Consider the following 20,140-nt stretch of genomic DNA (forward strand, 5'->3'; position numbering starts at 1 on the left):
GTCGTTACCGTCATTTGTGACGTACGGAGACAATGAGATTTGCATTTTAGGAGTGTTTATGGCCTCGTTTAAGATATTCCTTGTCTAAACATAGACTGTTGTTGCTCAAGCTTAAATAATACGAAGTTGTTTGTAGAGCAAGTATAAAGAAAGTTACGAGTAGTATAAGTATAGGTATGTTCGAGTATGAATATGTGAAACAATAATCTACCTCCCTATTCGAAAATAATACTGACACTTACGAGTATATTGCCTCAACAATGATGAAAATGGATACTATTTAAATACCAATCCATTCGAGACAAAAGCTCTACCGATTAAATTATGGTCGCCATGTCGAAATTAATTATTGCAAATCTTTACTCGTGTTGCATGGTATTTAACTTAGACCGGCGTTCTTTGTTAGATGATGCACAAAGGTTTCCACACGAAGACCTTGCACCACAATGCAGCTGTAAAATTCTACAATTCTAGACTCGGCATTGAGCGTCTAGAACTATTCCGGGCGATCAGTCAATGCCGTCTGTCCGTCACGTCCCATCTTCATATTCTCCGGCGGTAAGAAACCCATTTGTTCCGTGCATTACGCTTTTTGTCCAAACGCTTTTTGCGCCCCACCCCGTTGTGGGGATAGCGACCAATCGCTATGGAATCGCTTTCAGAATTTACAAAGTTGAGTTTCAGCCATGCGTCATTAGTAGAGCCGTTAAGAAATTGATCATTTCATTATCTTTGATGTTCATTATTGAAATGCCTCATAATGTGACCCAAACAAAACTTAGAGGCCAACATAAAGTATATCACACCAAAGTATCTCTAGCGAACTAGATGTAGAGGTAGGTACCCTAGTACATCTTTCGTAATATTATGTGAGATCATGGGACTCGTTGCAACTGGCTATCTACAGTACCAAAACAAATCTTCATTTGATTGTACCTAGTTTATCACAACACCAAAAACGTCGCACGACGACGTGAATCGTGCAACGCGACCAGTCGCGAACGCACACGTAATAGCCCCTCAACGCTACGTGCTTTCTTAGACCATAATTTATTCGAGACATATGGTCCTCTTCGTCACGCTTAAAAGGAGGAGAGGTGTGCGAGTGAGAGGAAATGCTAATGTAATGCATAGATAAAGTGCCACGCATCGCCCGACCTGGAATAGAACTGTTCAGAGACCTTGCTCTTTGTAATTTTTGGAGGCGGCATCCCACACTCTTATTAAGATCATCTACGAGTAGGTACTACTCAGTCAATATTATTTAAACGATGCGATCATGCGACAAAATGAAGCTGACTATAAACAGTTTAGTATTCGTGATCGCATCAATATTATTTCACTAAATCATGACATATTTGTTTGATAAATCATTACAAAATACAACATCAACTTTACTGACAATAAATGACATGTTTTCTGCAAGTTATGTTCAACTGTAGCTCTAACTAACGGTACATAATACAGTAATTTCTTTACAATGATATTAACTAAGATGGTTTAACATTGTATCGAAGTAAAACGATATTATAATGCATATTGGATAAGATTACAAATAAGTATGATCCAAGATGTTACACCTTTACTTCCATCAAAATGTGTATTTCCCGGTGCCGTAACAAGCGATGCATCATTTTCTGAGTATCTTTCGTCTCGATATTATCACGACATCAAAGGCATTCTGCGGCAAAATCTCGCCGCGAGTAGGCAGCCTTATCTCGCCAGGCCTCCTCCAAACAAAGTAAGATACGTCGCTCAAGGCGCGACTTACGATAGTGGTACCTACAGCCGCCCGCCGCGCCGTGCCGCGTGACAGGGTTGTATAATGGAACTCGAGTCTTGAACGTATCAAGTTAATTTCTGTTAACTAGGTCTACGTCTACCCTCATCGTTATGGAACTATAAACTGCTTCGATTGCTTGATAAGATCGATCAACTATTCAAAGAAGAGTTGATAAAAGTTTCCTAGCAAGATGGTGACGTTAGCTGACTCACGCTGAAACCTGGGTTTCCGGAGTTTCATATCCTCTCTCAATCTTCTGCCACCTCGTTAGTCCCTTTCTCGGAAAATAAAAACAAATTAGAAAACATACCTTTGCAGTTTAAAACAAGTTTTTCCATCTATTTTACAAGAGTGACTGTTTGGTGACCCAAAACAACAAATTAACATTTCTTTATTGGACTGAGACCTTGCTTCTTGCTAAATTTCATTAATCTAGGTCAGCGAGAAGTTTAGGTTTTTGGTTTTACTTTGAAGTATCTGAATATGCCTGATGAATTGTATTTTTATGGGTTAGAGCTGAAAGGGCTATATACCAGCTCCCACTCTTAGACTAGAGCAATTTTGATTAATATTGTGCTAACGACTACATCTGATAATTCAAGAGTTTTCTTTAATTATTTGCCTATTTTATTCAGTTCAGATACAAGATAATCTTTTCCAAACACTGACAGAACTGTAGTTCCAATTCTCATTTTATATACATACTAGCGGCCGCCCGCGACTTCGTACGCGTGGACCTCGTTTTACTCCATTAGGGGTGGAGTTTCGTAAAATCCGCTCTTAGCATCTATAGCGCATACATTTAAAATTTCAACTCTCTTATGTGTTTAAAACATAGGACTTTCATAATATAAACTTCCAACCCTCCTTTTATCTCCTTAGCCCCCGTAGTTGATTTCTAATGATACATTTTCAGTATAATATGTACCACCACCACCACCACCATTTCAGCCATAGGACGTCCACTGCTGAATATAGGGCCCCCCAATGCTTTCCGTGTTGATCGATTGGAAGCGGCCTGCGTCCAGCGCTTCCCTGCTACCTTTACGATGTCGTCGGTCCACCTTGTAGGTGGAAGTCCCACGCTACGTTTTCCGGTACGTGGCCTCCATTCCAGAACCATTCTGCCCCATCGGCCATCAGTTCTGCGTACTATGTGCCCTGCCCATTGCCACTTCAGCTTGCTAATCCGTCGGGCTATGTCACCGACTTTGGTTCGTTTACGGATCTCCTCATTTCTGATTCGATCTCGCAAAGAAACACCAAGCATAGCCCTCTCCATAGCACGCTGTGCAGCTGAGCTTCTGTATAAGGCCTATAGTGAGAGGCCACGTTTCCGAGGCATAAGTTATCACTGGTAACACACATTGGTTATACACTCTAGTCTTCAGGCATTGAGGTATTTTGGACGAAAAGATGTTGCGTAGTTTCCCAAACGCTGCCCAGCCGAGTTGGATTCGACGATTGACCTCCTTCTCGAAATTTGACCTACCTAGCTGGATCGTTTGTCCGAGGTAGACATACCTACTTGTCGACAATCTCGAGAATTGAGCTCCCAACTGAAACTGGGTAGGGCGCAATATGGACATTCGGCATAAGCTTCGTTTTGTCCATGTTCATCCTCAGGCCTACCTGTTGGGAAAATCGATTAAGGTCTTCGAGCATTGTGCCAAGATCTTCCAACGATTCTGCCATGACCACAATATCGTCGGCAAACCGATGTGTACACAGTACCACAGTGTACCGAACAGTATATGTACACCTCCACAATATCTAGAGATCATAGTGAGCATACACTTTAACTTTCAAGTCTCTTACTTTAAAAACCGAACTAGCTGACCCGGCGAACTTCGTACCGCCTTAGCGTAGAGATTTTCTTAATATTTTTTTCCGTAAGAACCATCCTTGGACTTCCACAAACATTTAAAAAAAAGAATTATCGAAATCGGTTCAGCCGTTCACACGTGATGCCGTGACAACGCGAAACGGGTTTCATTTTTATATATATAGATTTACTACATACATAATATGCAATAGATAATTAAATAAGGAAAAAAAAACTATATAATTATATTATTTATAAACATAATAAAATAGAAGTATATCATCAGTAAAACTACCTATCCAAAATTTCTACAATTATTATAAAATACTATTTATTACTAAATTCATTAAAAAATGGTCAAGCATCTTATGTTTTTAAGTGGCTAAAGGTTTTGTTAGTATACCAAGAATATTACTAATAATAAATTACTAACAGCAAAAACAAACTTAACTCCACATTGTAATAACTTCAAAACTTGTCTGAATATTTTGCATATACTACGTGTTTACGCTTTATTCGTCACTTAGTATCGTCATGTTTAGTGTGTCGTCGTATTAATCGCATCATTGCAAAGCAGTCTTTATGTTAATTAGTTAAAGCTGGTATTCGGGAGGCGAGAATCCTACCTTGCCGTAACACAGTTACGACTAGCACGGAAGGTGGGGAACTTTTTTTCGATATACCGCCAATAGATGTTTATTTTATTAGTTGCATTTGTTGTATATTTTTACAAGTTAGGGGTTAACCATAATAATTAATTAGTGTTGTGGTATGATATTGTTGTTTTGTATGGGAAATTTAAAGGAAACAAATTTTTTTGCAAACATTTTTGCGATCTTTTAGTGAACTTTGCTTCGATTTTTGGAGATACCGATTTTATAATTTTTTGGGCAGACTGAGACAACCTATTATAAGAAAAATTTAGAAAATTGCTACCTTTAAATTAAAACCAAAGGAAAATTTTCAAGCTCGCTTTTATAGATAATATAGATTAAGTAGTTCTTAAAATTAAAATAAAATAGAAATAATAATGGACATAGCCTATTGTAATAAACTAATACCTACCTAGGGAAAATCGGCGGCTTCACACCGTACCCCATATTGCAACATGTTTGTACCTACTCCTCAATAATTATTCTTATTCTTATTCTTATTCTTATTCTTATTCTTATTCTTATTCTTATTCTTATTCTTATTCATTTTATTTTAAATTATTTCAGACCAATACTCCAGTGAGGTGGATGTCCAGAAGTTCTTCACAGCTCTAGGATCTGGTGCTCCGAACAGCGTACCCGAAGAGAACGCTGGTGGTGATGACCAGGTAATAGAATCATCATCATTCAGCACAATTATGACTGTTCACTGCTAGACAAAGGCCTCCCCCAATGATTTCCACATCGCCCGGTTGGTAGCGGCCTGCATCCAGCGCCTTCCTGCTACCTTTATGAAGTCGTCTATCCATTAGTGTTCATCTTTTTATACGGGATTATTGTTACTTACTCTCGTTCCCACCGCTGCAACTCCTGTGTGGCCAGGATCTACAGCTAGACCGCCAATAACCCAACCAGTGAAGGTCAAGTTTGTCCCGGGGGAAAGTTAAACCGTCATTGGAACCCCAACGAAATTAATCAGAAGAACATAGGAGGAGTCCATCTTTTAACTAGTTTAATATGAATTCCAGACCTTCGAAAGAAGCGAGGAGCAGTCAGTTGTCCTCTCAGAAGTGTCCGAATCGTCCGGCAAGGTCAAGGTGACCGCTCTACCGAAGCCCTTAAAGCAGGAGCAGTTGAAGCCTCAAGACTGCTACATCCTGGACACTGTCAGCGGTAGTATCTACGTGTGGGTCGGAAAGCAATGCTCGGCTAAGGTAAGGCTCTTTTTTTAAAGAATTTTAGTAATTTGTTGTTACACAAATTACTAATAGTCCCATTAGCCCCTCGTACTCAGCTAAATATGCTTGTGTCACGAATGAGCTCACCACAATAGTCAGGCGGCGGCGGGGACGGAACCCGCGTTCCCCGGATCACGAGTCGGCCAGTCCGACCTCTTCACCGTTCTGCTATCGTGGCTTCAAAGTCAAAAATCACAAATGTTCCATGCACCAGCTTCACTGGGAATCTTCAACCACAGGGGAACTGGCTATCTTATCTCCTACTGCCGGAACACAACAATGCTGTCAACATTGACTTATGATGACTGACCTAATGTAAGATGGTGGTAGCTGGCCAGGCGGATTTAGAACAGTCCCTACCATCAACAAAATCGATCCGAAAATGTTTCCCCTACTGGGAATCGAACCCAGGATCTTTGGGTGTGTTTTTAGTTGAGTCGGGCTGTGACTTTAGGTGATTCTCCTGGCTTACAGTGACTCTATTATATCTGGCTGACTCAGACTCTGACTAACTCAAACTGACTGTAGTGACTGTTTCCCTGACTTGAATTTGATTCTGTTCTGCCTCTGATTTTTGACTCATAATTGGGTATATTTTTCAGGAAAAAACTGAAGCAGTGAACAAGGCACAGGAATACCTGTCATCTAAGAACTACCCTAAATGGGTAAGTCAATAATAATAATAATAATCATCATCATCATCATTTCAGCCACAGGACGTCCGCTGCTGAACATAGGCCTCCCCCAATGCTTTCCATGTTTCCCGGTTGGTAGCGGCCTGCGTCCCATGTTGCCCGGTTGGTAGCGTCCAGCGCCTTCCTTCCTTCCTTCCTTCCAAAAGTATTATTGACTTAGCAGGTAGCACTGCTAAGTCAATAATAGTTTTTTTATAAAAGAACTTATTTCGATTTAATTACTTTCTTCATTGCGGCACAGAATAAGTAATAGTACAGGTACAGAAGGATTACTCCGCAAGACGATTTAAATAAATGCGAGTCTTGCTACGACGCGATACAGTGGAATTCAGCTCGCACAGCACTACGTACCTACAATTTTATTCACCTACAAGTTTTGTCTCTTTCTATCGCGTGCCTCTGAACTCTTCTTACGCTATTAGGGTTGCTGTCTAATGAAAAAATAATTAATCTACTTATTTGTAATGAGGTACGTATGTAGGTAAGTATGCATTCATTATGGAAAACCTTCATAGTAGGTTAGGTTCCTATACTATCCTAAGAATTATTGATTACCTACATGGCCAACATACCTTTCAGCATCTTTGGGAAGCGAAAAAAAAAGATAAATCCGGTAGATTACTTTTCGAATTTAAACACCCGAACGCCGCACAATATTTATTTCTCTTTATGTCCATTTTTAAATAATACTTCGATCATAGAATTATAATCATACTACAACGCACGCCAGCGTCCTGACAAGCGCGCGCGTGACACTCGACTGATATAATACCCGCCGGCGGGGCGCTTCGCTGTAGGTAATTATCGGATGTACCGCGCGGAGTGAGCCAGGCCTGATTGCGGGCATTTCGCCCTTCCAAAAATCAGGATAAAAACTATCCCATGTGCATTTTAAGTGTCCGAAGTTTTCCCAAAGTGGTGGTAATGCAAGTTATATTTGGGACGTGAACAGGCGCCCTGGATAGTTTGATTTGTTAAACTAAAATGAAAATTATTTTCTAGGTATCCGTAGTGAAGATACCGCAGGGCACCGAACCCGCGGCCTTCAAGCAATATTTCAGCACGTGGAGAGACACCGGCATGTCCCACAACAGACTGGTCTGAAACTAAGTAGGTAAGTACGTAGACTAACTGACGTTCGACATAGAAATCGATTTGAAAAACTTTAGCCCGCGGAGAGTCGAAGAGACAGCGCGACATGTCTCACAATAGACTGGTCTAAGTTAAGTAAGTAAAGTTGTAGTTTAACTGACATTCGAAATAGAAATCGATCGAAAAACTTTAGCACGTGGAGAGACGGCGGCATGTCTCACAACAGACTGGATTCGATAAAGTGCACGAGTAATATTAATAAAGTGCATTAACTCAAAGTACAAATTGTGCTTCGAGTTTTTAATCATAAAAGACAAAAAACTTGAAAACCAGATGTTTTTAGTTAATGTGAAAGTTATGATTGATTTTAATTTTGCACGCTATTTTTTGTGAAAAATTACAAAACAGAAGGACAAGAAAATTAAATGATTCCTTGAAGGTTCCGTTTATTCCTTTTTTAAAGTAAAAGTATTATTTTTAACATTGTTTCTTTTCTTTTTCCAGGTACAAAATCATCGCCTGTGAAGAAAAATACTCAATCAAAATCTGAAGTTTTTAGTAAATTATCTGTAAAAACCTAAATAATAATCATGACCAGAGATTTATACAATAAATATTAATTTAATGTTGTTGTTCTTTATTTACCAACCCTTACAGTAGATACCTTTATTGTAAGTGATGTTCATGAACATGGATATGTGGGATATCCGTAACCGTAACCGATTCAAAAGTTTCGAATAGTTTCGGATGTAGGCAGTTTAAATATTTTTTTTGTATAGCATTACATAATTAATGTAAAGGCATAACAGCCTAATTTACCTTTATAATGCCATCTAGTATCAATTTTTATTTTTTTATTACTTTTATTCGATGTAATTTAAAGTGTGCGGCCATGAATGAACCGTGTTGCTCAACTATTGCACATTACATTCTGTAGCACAGATAATCCATATCGCATAGATATCCGTAACCGTAACCGAAATATTCTGATATCCGAAATAAAAAAATATCCGTAACCGTAACCAAAACCGGTATAATATTATTCCTATATCCGTAACCGTATCCATAACTGAAACTACATATCCATAACATCCCTATTCTGGGGTATTATACCTCAGTCTGAAGTTAAAGTCTTAAAAACAAAGAACCTCCTCCTTAAAACATACATATAACCTCCTTTTTGAAGACGGTTAACAAATCAATCCTCCCACCACTTCTCAGCACCAGCCCATAATTTGTCCCGAAGTGGTGGTAGGGCAAGCCATTTGGACGTGTATAAGCGCTCTGGAAAGGGCCTAGTACTAATAAAAGATTTGATTTGATTTAAAAACTACCTAGTACTAAACATGACGATTCACTTTCCCGCCAAGAAGTCTGTCCGCTCTGACCGTGACAAAAATGTAATTTCTTGCAAAACTAGCGACAAAACTGGTTTTAAATGATGTATTTTAGATAAATAACTTTATTGCGTTGATAATACAGATAAAACTCGCGTCTTCGGGAGTAATGGCATTGACAGATAAAAAATATGCGTAAGGTATTTAGTCTACATGAGCGCTATAAAAAATACAGCTTCTAAAAAAAATAAAGCTTCTAGTTGTGGATAAAAAAATTACATAAGGTACGGGACTATTCCCACCGCTGCAACTCCTGTGTAGCCAGGATCTTCAGCTTGACCGCCAATAAGCCAACCAGTGAAGTTTAAGTTTGTCCCGGGGGAAAGTGAAATGTCATTGGACCCGCAACGAAATTAATCGAAAGAACATAGGAGGAGTTCGAAGTCGACTTTCCTCCAGTGTAATGCGGATGACAAAACAAAGGTTTGTTAACGTTTAAGAAAATATAGGGGAGAGTTCGGTATATTGTACCGCCGGGTAAATTGTACCACCCTCATATTTCGTAAAGATGTCTGTAATTGCAACACTCAGCGATACACAACTAAAATCAATTAATATCGGCCATGTGGTTTTTGCCGTGACAACAAACACGTGTGTTTTATTTTGAAAAGTATTTTTTCATTGTTTTCAAGTAACTTTTGACAATACATGTTTAGATTGTAATTTTGTTAAATTTAATCACAGGGTGTTTCTAATATATTATTTAGAAGCGTAAATTAGTGTGGATTACAATTATTTGAAACATTTTTCGGTATTTACAAGCTATATTTTTTACCGATTTTTTAAAAGCACTATCACCTAGTCGGCTAAATTGTACCACATCAAGTTGTATGGAACTTTACCAAAGGATTTTGAAATTTTTTTTAGTAAATCATATTTTGAAGTTATAATAGCGTAGTTATGTTTGACTAACAATAAATGAAAGCAAAAGACTGGCAAAGTAGATTAATGTGTGCGTTACGATAATTGGAATTACAAAACTTGTACTCAAAATAGTGATAACGTGTAAAACAATATCGATTGTCTATGTTATTAACTACTGTTCCTCTTCGTTTCCTAATTTGTTAACAATGTATCGTATAATATTTTGCCATAGTTTTTTTAAAGGCTTGAAATTTATTGAAATCCAATTTAGTAACCCTGTGGTACAAATTATCGAACCGGTTGGCTAAATTGGACCGAAGCTCTGAACTCGTACTTTGTTGATTTGTGCTAAATATACAACAATCATGTTAATTAATACTTATGAAATAGTAAGTTGAATAATGTATCTTTTATTATATACCATGGACATTAGCAAAAACAAAAGAAAACTATGTGTAAAATGGGATTGAAAAAAACTGGTCCAAATTAGCGGACTCTCCCTTAATAGGTATACAACACGGACAATAAGCATCAACTAAGTATGGAGACCTATCTTACTTTTAAGAGCTACCTGCCAATTATTTGCCAAATTAATGCCAATGCGTGAAATTTAGTTTGTCACAGATCGTCATAAATTATAAGCCTATTATGTTATTCTGGGTTATAAACAATAATACTGTAAAGTTTCATCAAAATCCGTTCAGTAGTTTATAGTTAGTTTATAGTTTTTGCGTGAAAGAGTAACAAACATCCAGACATCCACACAAACTTTCGATTTTTTTTATGCATAACAAGACAGTTATTTGACCACAATCGCACCTGATGTTAAGTGGGATGCAGTCTAGGATGGTACATATCTGCCCTGTAAGTGCCTATTCACTCTCGCCTTGAAAAGGCCCGGATTTATAATATTAGTAAGATGGTAGTAGACCATTTTTGAGCTGTCAAACTTACCCACTATATTTTCAATACTTATTTTAATATAGCATAAACATGTGTAGACAGCAGACTTTAAAAACGACCGCAAATGACCATAACGAATTCTACGAACGCCGTGCCAATACAAACATCTTTTTAAAAACTGTTTTTAAGACGAAATGGACAAACTAGCAGTGCTTTGTGTGTTTTTATATGTGTGTTTAGTTTTTTGTGATAAATACCATGACAATAGAAGATATAACGATGTTTTGGCGTGGAAGCAAATTGGGTATAAGATTGGAGGTGTACAATGTAAGAAACTAGTTAATTATCAGGTCATTTTAGTCTCCACTAAAGAAATATATTTAAAACTGCCACGTGCTGTATGAGTCTTTAATAAGGCCACCTTCTATCAACGGGAACGCGTGATAAGTAACTTGCTTGTATTGTAACTTCCTACTTTTTTATATTTTTAAACTGGCAGACAATGGTGACTGAGTTTGTTGCGTCTTATTCATTAATTCTGCTATTTTTCATAACTAACGGCTGGACCGATTTTGTTTAAAATGTTATGGAGGTAGTTTTAGACCTTGAGAGGACATAAGATAGTTGTTATCCCGGTTTTTCAAACTCAAACGTCGTGTTAACCGATTTCAAAAATAGAGGAGGTTCTCGGTACGGCGCAGATTTGGTCAATTTATGAACCGATTTCCAATATTTTTTTTTTGTTTGATAGAAGGTTTAGTCCCATTTCATCCATCATCATCGTCATTTCAGCCACAGGACGTCCACTGCTGAACATAGGCCTCCCCCAATGATTTCTATATCGTGCGGTTGACAGCGGCCAACCAGCGCCTTCCTGCTACCTTTATGAGGTCGTCGAAGGCCCATTTAAATATCAAAATTGGTTCAGTATTTATAGATTTAAATCTATTTTCAGACAACAATAGCACAGATTATGAATACAAACCAGATGTCATACACTTTCATGACGAACTGGAAGATTCTGAGAAGTTTTTCATACAAAACAACAACGTTCCCATAGGGTTCGAAGTGTATGGGGATAGAGTGTTCATCACCGTGCCTAGGAGACGATATGGTAAGTGGGATAACAGTACTTATCATCATCATCACGGGACTATTCCCACCTCTCCTTCCCACCGCTGCAACTCCTGTGTAGCCAGGATCTACAGCTTGACCGCCAATAACCCAACCAGTGAAGGTCAAGTTTGTCAAGGGAGAAAGTTAAACTGTCATTGGACCCGCAACGAAAGTTTTCAGAAGAACATAGGAGTTGGAATTTAAAATTCGTCTTCCCTCGGTGCAAAGCGGATGACAGGAGACAAAACAAAAGTTTAAGTAGGTAACCAATCATTAATCATCAGGGCATTTAGTCTCCACTGCAGGACCACGGCCCTCTCTAATTTAGGAAAGGCAAATGGAGGAATTGGCCTACACTCCCTACACTGGCCAGACGAGCTGGGGAGGGTTGACAGTGGCGGGGCAAGACCTAAATTTGATGTGGGCAAGACAGATTTCGCGAGGCCTTGTTCTGTGGCGACCTGAAGACGGATTTTATGAAATAATAAAAAAAACGGGTCAATGGTCTATTCATTGTCAGTTTCTGATTTCTTGATTCAGTGTTTATTTTTAAAGGAATTTTGCGCCAAAGAATAATGTTTGTCACTTAAAACCGTGTTATTGCTTAATTTTGTGTCTGATTATGGCTGAATTTGTTTGGAAAAAAAAATTATCTACATTGTTTAGCTATCAATAATTTATATTTAATAGTCAATGTTTCAACATTTTTGATGCGCGAGGCCCCTTGTTCCGCGAGGCCGTAGGCGGTGGCCCACGTCGCCTACGCCTTACGCCGCCACTGAGGGTTGATGTTACAATATTTGAGCCTTACGCCTGTATTCACAAACATTACTTAGGGCAGTCTTTCCCTAAGCTAAAGTGGGCGATAACGCCCCCTTGTGGGCGCTGCAGGCTTAAAGGGGGCGGTAAGAGACCCAGAAAAAAAATCGGGACCCTTGTGTGGGTTACAGGCTTGGGAGGCGTCATCTAGAGGACTCTTAGACATCGATTGAGCTCGACTCTTGACTACAAAAATGGGGGGCGCTAAAAAATAATGTATTCTCAAAGTGGGCAGTAGACTAAATAAGTTTGGGAACCACTGCTATAGGGTCTTACAGTGCGCGTGACACAGGGTCACACACGAATCAATCATAATAGAGCTCTATTAACACTGTGCGTTCGATTTGCCGCTTCGCTTAAGCAAGCATCGGGTGTTTAGTTATCTCAATAAACATTGTCAAAATATTACTGCCGGCGAAACGTTTGCATCCTACCTACCGAGTTAAAATTCGTAGGTGAAAGATAATTTTAGCGAAAATTTCATCGACATTCGTGAATAATTCCCAGAATCAAAGAATTTTCTAACTTACCGATATAGATCTTTTCATCCAGGAAGACGCGCCCCACCAATTTTTGGTCTCGGTCGCGAGGGGTGCGGGGAGTTTGATCCGAGCAATCCGAGCGTCATTATTGTAGTGTGCGTGCACTCATGGATAATTTGGCGTTTGCCGATAACACTCAAACATTAGCGGAAGAATGGTGGCACGCGTCTTCGTGGATGAAACGATCTGTAAATACTAAATCTTTACAGGAATACCTTCGACTCTAAATTACGTAGAATTAAAGAGAGGAGGCAGTTCTCCCCTCCTCAAACCATACCCTGATGATGAAAGCATCAAGAAGTTCGTATCTGTATACAGACCGAGGGTAGACGCCTGTCACAGGCTGTGGATGGTTGACACCGGCCATTTGGAAGTACCTGGTAAGTCTGGCAACAGTTTATCATCATCATTATCATTTCAGCCACAGGACGTCCACTGCTGAACATAGGCCTCCTCCAATGATTTCCACACCGGTTAGTAGCGGCCTGCTACCTTTATGAGGTGGTCGGTCCACCTTGCTGTTGGACGTCCTACGCTAAGCTGCGCTTTCCGTTACATGGCCTCCACTCCCGAACCTTGCTGTCCCATCGGCTGTCAGATCTGCGTACTACGTGCCCTGCCCATTGCCACTTCAGCTTGCTAATCCTTCGGGCTATGTCAGCGACTTTAGTTCGTTCGGATCTCCTCATTTATGATTCGATTTCGTTACGTATGTTGTGTAAAATAATTTAAATCTTTCAGGGGTAAGAAAACAAATTCAACCACCAGCCATCATCATTTTCGATCTCAGAACCAATAAGGAGATCTTGAGACATGAACTGGACCCGTCCATCATAGTCAACGAAAGGACTTCAGCAGGTGAGAATGATTTCCTCTATGAGTTTCTTCTGTCTTCTCGACACCAAAGCTTCAAAGCATTCAGGGACTGACACGACCAAGAAATTGACTCTAAAGGTTCGGCCAACCCAACGCGATCACGCGCGATCAGCCAGCGTGTAGCGATGTCTGTTCGCCATCGCTGCACGCCGGATGATCGCGTGTGATCGCGTTGGTTTGGCAGAACTTTTACTAATATTGATTTATTGACTTATCTATCTATCTACACTACGAGTAAACTCTTTTGAATTGATTTTGACTTTTGCATTTTTAAACAGTTTTGACTATTAACCATTGACTATTAAGTTTCAACTGTTTTCTTTTTAAAATGAGCGGGGGCCTGTAATGCACAGTATTTCCTACCATTGTTTTTAGTGTTAATACTGAGTCCTGCCCTGTTTTAAATGTTACTGTGTCATTCATTAAAGTCTTTTCTTATTTATATTCTAACTATCCTGCCTTTTCAGGGCACTGATTATAATATTAAAATGCACTAATTTATCTTCTTCATTACAGGATTAACTTCCATAGCAGTAGATGTAGACCCAAAGGCTTGCTCGGATGCCTTCGCCTACATCAACGACCTAGCAACAGAGGGAGTGGTGGTGTTCTCCCTCAAAACTAAGGAGAGCTGGAGGATGAGCCACCCTAGCTTTGTACACGAAGAACAGGCTATGAATTTTACTGCTGCAGGTATTTTTATCATCATCATCATTTCAGCCATAGGACGTCCACTGCAAATGCATCACTGGTTTTTCTATAAATCTATATATCTATAAAGCATGTATCAAATTAAAAGATGTCTTCTTTCATCATTGGCTTCAATGGCTCGGATGTAAAAAATACGAATGACAAAATTTTTACAACGATTGCCCTTTGACTTACGATTTAAACGTCATCAACAGGACATGTAATCACCTGGAAAGACGGGATCTTCAGCATCGCTCTCTCATCACCCGATGATGAAGGAAGAAGGACAGCATACTACCACCCTCTCGTCTCCACCAAGGAGTTCTCTGTGGATACTGCTGTTTTGAAGAATAAAGGGGATTTGGAAGGTCACGTTAAGGTAAATAATAAACAGGTTTTGATGAAATCATTATGGTACCGTTTCATCCACGAAGACGCGCCCCACCATTCTCCGCTAATGTTTGAGTGTTATCGGTACACGCTAAATGATCCATGAGTGCACACGCACACTACAATAATGACGCTCGGATTGCTAGGATCAAACTCCCCGCACCCCGCGCTTCCTTCGACCAAAAATTGGTGGGGCACGTCTTCGTGGATGAAACGATTTATCTACCGCCAGCGACTTCGTACGCGTGGATCCCGTTTTACCCCCTCATGGGGTGGAGTTTCGTAATATCCGTTCTTTGTGAGCACCTACGTTCTAAAAGGAACCCCCATGCAAAATTTGAGCACTTGTAGTTTCTGAGATTTCATGATGAGTGAGTCGAGTCAGTCAGTGACCTTTCGCTTTTAAATATAGATTTTACCTTTTAGCTAGTTGGAGACCGGGGTGCCAACTCCCAGAGTGGATCCCATGACGTCCACCATGACACTGGTGTGATGTTCTTCGCCAACGTCGCACAGGACGCCATCTTGTGCTGGAATGTCAAAGACGAGCTGTCACCAGAGACCGTGGCCATTGCTTCACAGGACAGCGAGAAGTTGGCTTACATTTCAGGTAGGTAATTACTAGTTTAACTACAACTTTTAAATTAAAACACTGACTGACTCCCAAGCAAAGTTTCAAGAGAGTCAAGATTTAACTATAAATAAAGTTTTAGTAATTCATTGAATCCCCAATGGTCTGATCAATGTGAGGAGTGTTGGTCAAAATCCACCCTTTTGCTTTAATGTTGGTAAAATAGAGAGGGTCGTCCTCCTGCAATGGACTAAAATGACCTGACGATGATAAGTTTGGATTAAGTCACACTTTAATTTTGACTCACGCCCGTACTCACAAACATTACTATTAGGTCTCACAGTGGACGCACAGGGTGACACACGAACCAATCACAGAGCTCTATTCAACGCTGTGCTTTCGATTTGCTGCTTCAATTAAGCAAGCATCGTTTGTGAATACAAGCGTATGTCTGTGTCACTCAGGAACAAGTTTAGGTATCTTTCTTCTAGTGAAAATAAAGAGATTGCTTGCTACAAACAAACTTATTCATGCATCTATTTCTATATAAATATTCGTGTGTGTGTATCCGCTACCTGCCGGCCTTTGTGGAAATCGTTAGGTGAGGCCTATGTTCAGCAATGGACGTCTTTTGGCTGAAATGATGATGATGATGATTCGTGTATACCTAAGTCAACAAACATTTTTTCCACAGATCTGAAGGTATCAGGCGATGAGCTGTGGGTCCTGACCAATCAAATACCGAGGTTCATCTTCAACACCCAGCACCAAGATAAAGATAATTTCTTCATCCAGAGGTAAAAAAGAAAGAAAGAAAAAATATTAATTTGTTTTTTTATCTTTGTATACGAAACTTTAAGATCTTATAGTAACTGAACAATATGGTTGACTGGTAGAAAATAGTTATTGGCATTATGTTCGCTCAGTGTACGATTTACAATCCCATTCGTGCAATGAAGTGAAAATTAAAAGTAGAAATAAAAAGCTTAATCTCCTTCCAGTATCTTTAAAACTACAGGAAAACTAAATTATTTAGTATCATAAACTCTTTCAAATATTCAATATTTTTCCTACCTAACTATCAGAAAATTAATCTGTCAGCAGTCGTTATTTTCAGTAGTAGACTAAGAGCTAGTGAACGCCAGACCTACGTCATTTTATAAAAGCTGAAAGTTTGTCAGCGTATGCTCCCAATATAGGATATAATGTTGTTGAATCATGAAGTTTGGGTCATAAAATCTGATTTTTATGTATAATATTTGGGCAATGATTAGAAGTTGTTTCCACATCAGCCAGGCAGTTTTGACAGTTCCAACTCCTTGCAAGACAGTTTTTTTAGGATAGCTGCCAAAGCCACGATGACCCAAACTTCATGATTCACCAACATTGTATCCTATATTGGGAGCATACGCTGACAAACTTTCAGCTTATAAAATGAAGTACTAGGTCTGGCGTTCACCAGCTCTTAATCTATAGGAAATTTTTAATTTGTTTTTAACTGACTTCAATAAAAGAAGGAGATTCTCAATTTGGTTGTTTTTTTTTTCAGATACAAAATACACGAATTGATCAGAGGAACTCCGTGCGAGAAAAATCAATGAAGAAAAATTAATAATTATGAATTTTGACGATTTATTTATATTTTTATTTTATTTTTATTATAATTACTAAAAGTTGTGATCTGTTAATGAATAATCTAATATAGGCTGATAGTTTTTATTAATCTCAGTGACTTTTGAATAATTCTAATTTCTAAATATATAAAGAACAAATCGATCAAACCTTTTATTTAAAATCCCGTTCACCCCCATTTGCTCTGGGGGCAAGTCGAACCTTAACTTCGAACTCCTATATTTATTCTTCTGATTAATAATTTCGTTGCTTGACATTTAAACTTGACCTTCACTGGTTGGGTTATTGGCGGTCAAGCTGTAGATCCTGGCTACACAGGAGTTGCAGCGGTGGGAACGAGAGGTGGGAATAGTCCCGCAAAATATAAATACCTGGGTCTTTCCTCCCTAAACTTAGTATAGGTAAGTAAATAAGTAAACAGTAAGTAAATAGGTTTTACCTCCTATTTATTACACAGATAATCCTTAAAATAACATTATTTATTCAGTTTTCCTGGGGTTAGACTAGAACAAAGCAGGTTTGGGTATATCCAACCAAACAACGAAATAGCAACAGGTAAAAACAAAATAGAGGATAAATCAGTAAGTAGGCTAAGTAGGTACTACAAGTAGGCCTAAAGTCGCTTCCACCTCGGCCTGATCATCACTTACCATCAAGTGAGATCTCAGGTGAGATACAGGCCAAGAGCTTCCTCGTTGTGGATAAAAAAAAATGTACCTTGGTAGGTACTATGTATTACTTATTCTGTGCCTAAAGCCCATTTTCACATAACAGGAATTTTGTGTTCATAGGTCACTTAAATGATAGNAACCCTGGACATCATCTAGCACTAAACTGCTCGAAAAGACAAATCCAACGAACCCAAACTCGATGCGATTCCGTCGTTTCGTTTAGGAGTTCCTATGGCCACCTCCTGACTCCATCATCAGACCAGCTCAATGGTACCATAACATTGCATTGTCATCGTACTTACATAAGTATACCAAATTTCAGCACAATCGGTTGAGGAGAAGTGGTCTTAAATTCAGTTGCAAGATTTGTCCCACACATACTAACAAGTGAAGTCAATATAAAGCTTGTAAAAATAATAACTAGTATAATCTGAGGTATTACTAGCAAGTTTATGAAATATCTTACCTTTTATTAGACGTTTTTGCTCAAAACTAAATAACAGAATTCAAAATAATAAAAAACTAACAAAATAAAGCAAATATGCGATATCGAACATACTCAATTACAGCTTGATTCGTAATGAAGAGAAAATACAAGGAACAGTAAACAAATTCTCGATATTTTTATAATTTATCTGAGGATATTCCGAACTACTTTTTAGCGGTGTTATAACGCCTGGTAGGAGTAAGTGGGTTAATTTCGAACTCCTCCTATGTTCTTCTGATTAATTTCGTTGCGGGTCCAATGACAGTTTAACTTTCCCCCGTGACAAACTTGACCTTCATTGGTTGGGTTTTTGTGGCGGTCAAGCTGTAGATCCTGGCTACACAGAAGTTGCAGTGGTGGGAACGAGAAGTGGGAATAGTCCCGTATACCGTCTCAATTTAGTTTATTTAGAAGCCGAACGGTGAAGGTGTCGGACTGGCCGACTCAAGATCCGAGGAACGCGGGTTCGAATCCCACCGTCGCTTGACTATTGTGGTGAGCTCACTCGTGACACAAGCATATTTAGCTTACCACGAGGGTACTAAGGGGACTATTAGAATTTGTGCAATACAAATCTATATCTATAAAAGCGAAAGGTCACTGATTGACTGACTCACTCATCACGAAATCTCAGAAACTACAAGTGCTAGGAGTCTCAAATTTTGCATGGGGGTTCGTTTTAAAACGCAGGTGCTCACTAAGACGGGATTTTGCAAAATTCAACCCCTCAGGGGGTTAAACGGGGTCCACGCGTACGAAGTCGCGGGCGGCCGCTAGTCCTAACTTATATTATTATAAATGCGAAAGTTTGGATGTCAGGATGTCTGGATGTGTGTTACTTTTTCATGAAAAAACTACTTAACACGTTGAGTGCGAAACCAGGTCTATAGACCTTGTGTACGTCTCGCTTACCGTGCGGCTAAGAAAATTATAGTCTTCCTTGTCGTGCGAAAGGTGTAACTTCAATTGGGTCCGGTGTAGGAAAGTGATGAATATATATCTATGATGTATTCTTAAAATAGAATCTAATGATGTACCTACCTTAATACCAGGTTTTTAGACCTGGTACCGCACGGAAGTAATAAAATTTCTTCACAATGCGATACCAGGTCGAAGCACCTTGTACCCTGCGCACCTGGTACCGCACCCCACGCTAGCTTCGTGCAGCCAGTGTTGCCTCGCATTCGTAAGAAACGCACATGTCGACATGGCGTCAAGAGAAACAAACAAAATCAAAACTGCAAATTGATTATAATTTAATTTGCTACACGATTTATTGCTAATTTAAATAATGTTTTTCGTGACAAACATTTCAAGTTGTGACTAAATCTTATTAAATAATATGTTTTCTTTAAATATTTAAGTATTTATGCACGTATGTCTTATTTGTAAAATATTGAGACTAAATTATTAAAACATCTTTGTTTGTTACTTTTTTATTTTTTTATTAAAACTTAATTTAAACTATCGATATTTGTATTTCACATCCCTAGAATACCCACCAGACTTCCCTACTTCAGTGCAGCACAGGGTGCATAAGCCTTGTATTTTGAATATAGCTATAATTTTTATACTAAACAAGTTATTCACGAACGCCTTCAGGTGTATGTCAATAAATGCATTATTATTAATATTCAAAGAAAAAAAACACAATATCTATTAACATGAAGCCAAAAATAAAATTAATATATCTTAAATATTACAAGGTCTTTAAGCCTTGTGCCGCCACAATGTAAGTTTTAATACCAGGTTTACTGACCTTGTACCGAAGGAATGGAAAGTATTAGAAAGTTACTGCCGCAGCAAAGGTGTTAAAGGATTTTGTTGAAACTTTACAGTATTATTGTTTGTAACCCAGATTAACATAGGTATAGGCTAATTTATGCCGATCTGTGA

General features: G+C 38.9%; 2 protein-coding genes across 2 annotated transcripts; both read left to right on the forward strand.

The window, feature by feature from the left end:
* Nucleotides 1-4,821: 4,821 nt before the first annotated feature.
* On the forward strand, nucleotides 4,822-7,911 carry LOC114360984 (gelsolin-like; the record flags this gene model as incomplete). Its single annotated transcript, XM_028315875.1, has 5 exons — nucleotides 4,822-4,929; nucleotides 5,290-5,475; nucleotides 6,102-6,164; nucleotides 7,197-7,304; nucleotides 7,791-7,911. Coding segments are annotated over 4 exons (459 nt in total), but the record flags the coding sequence as incomplete, so codon positions are not given.
* Nucleotides 7,912-10,551: 2,640 nt separating this feature from the next.
* Y-fb (yellow-fb) lies at nucleotides 10,552-17,204 on the forward strand. The gene is made up of 9 exons (XM_028315886.1): nucleotides 10,552-10,777; nucleotides 11,406-11,564; nucleotides 13,137-13,307; nucleotides 13,669-13,785; nucleotides 14,320-14,496; nucleotides 14,709-14,872; nucleotides 15,310-15,493; nucleotides 16,149-16,251; nucleotides 17,004-17,204. Exons 1-9 carry the CDS (start codon nucleotides 10,645-10,647, stop codon nucleotides 17,053-17,055), a joined length of 1,260 nt encoding a protein of 419 aa, XP_028171687.1. The 5' UTR covers nucleotides 10,552-10,644; the 3' UTR covers nucleotides 17,056-17,204.
* Nucleotides 17,205-20,140: the final 2,936 nt, after the last annotated feature.

The sequence above is a fragment of the Ostrinia furnacalis genome, unplaced genomic scaffold, assembly GCF_004193835.3.
Source record: "Ostrinia furnacalis isolate ACB-3 unplaced genomic scaffold, ASM419383v2 OfSCF5355, whole genome shotgun sequence".
Lineage (NCBI taxonomy): Eukaryota > Metazoa > Arthropoda > Insecta > Lepidoptera > Crambidae > Ostrinia > Ostrinia furnacalis.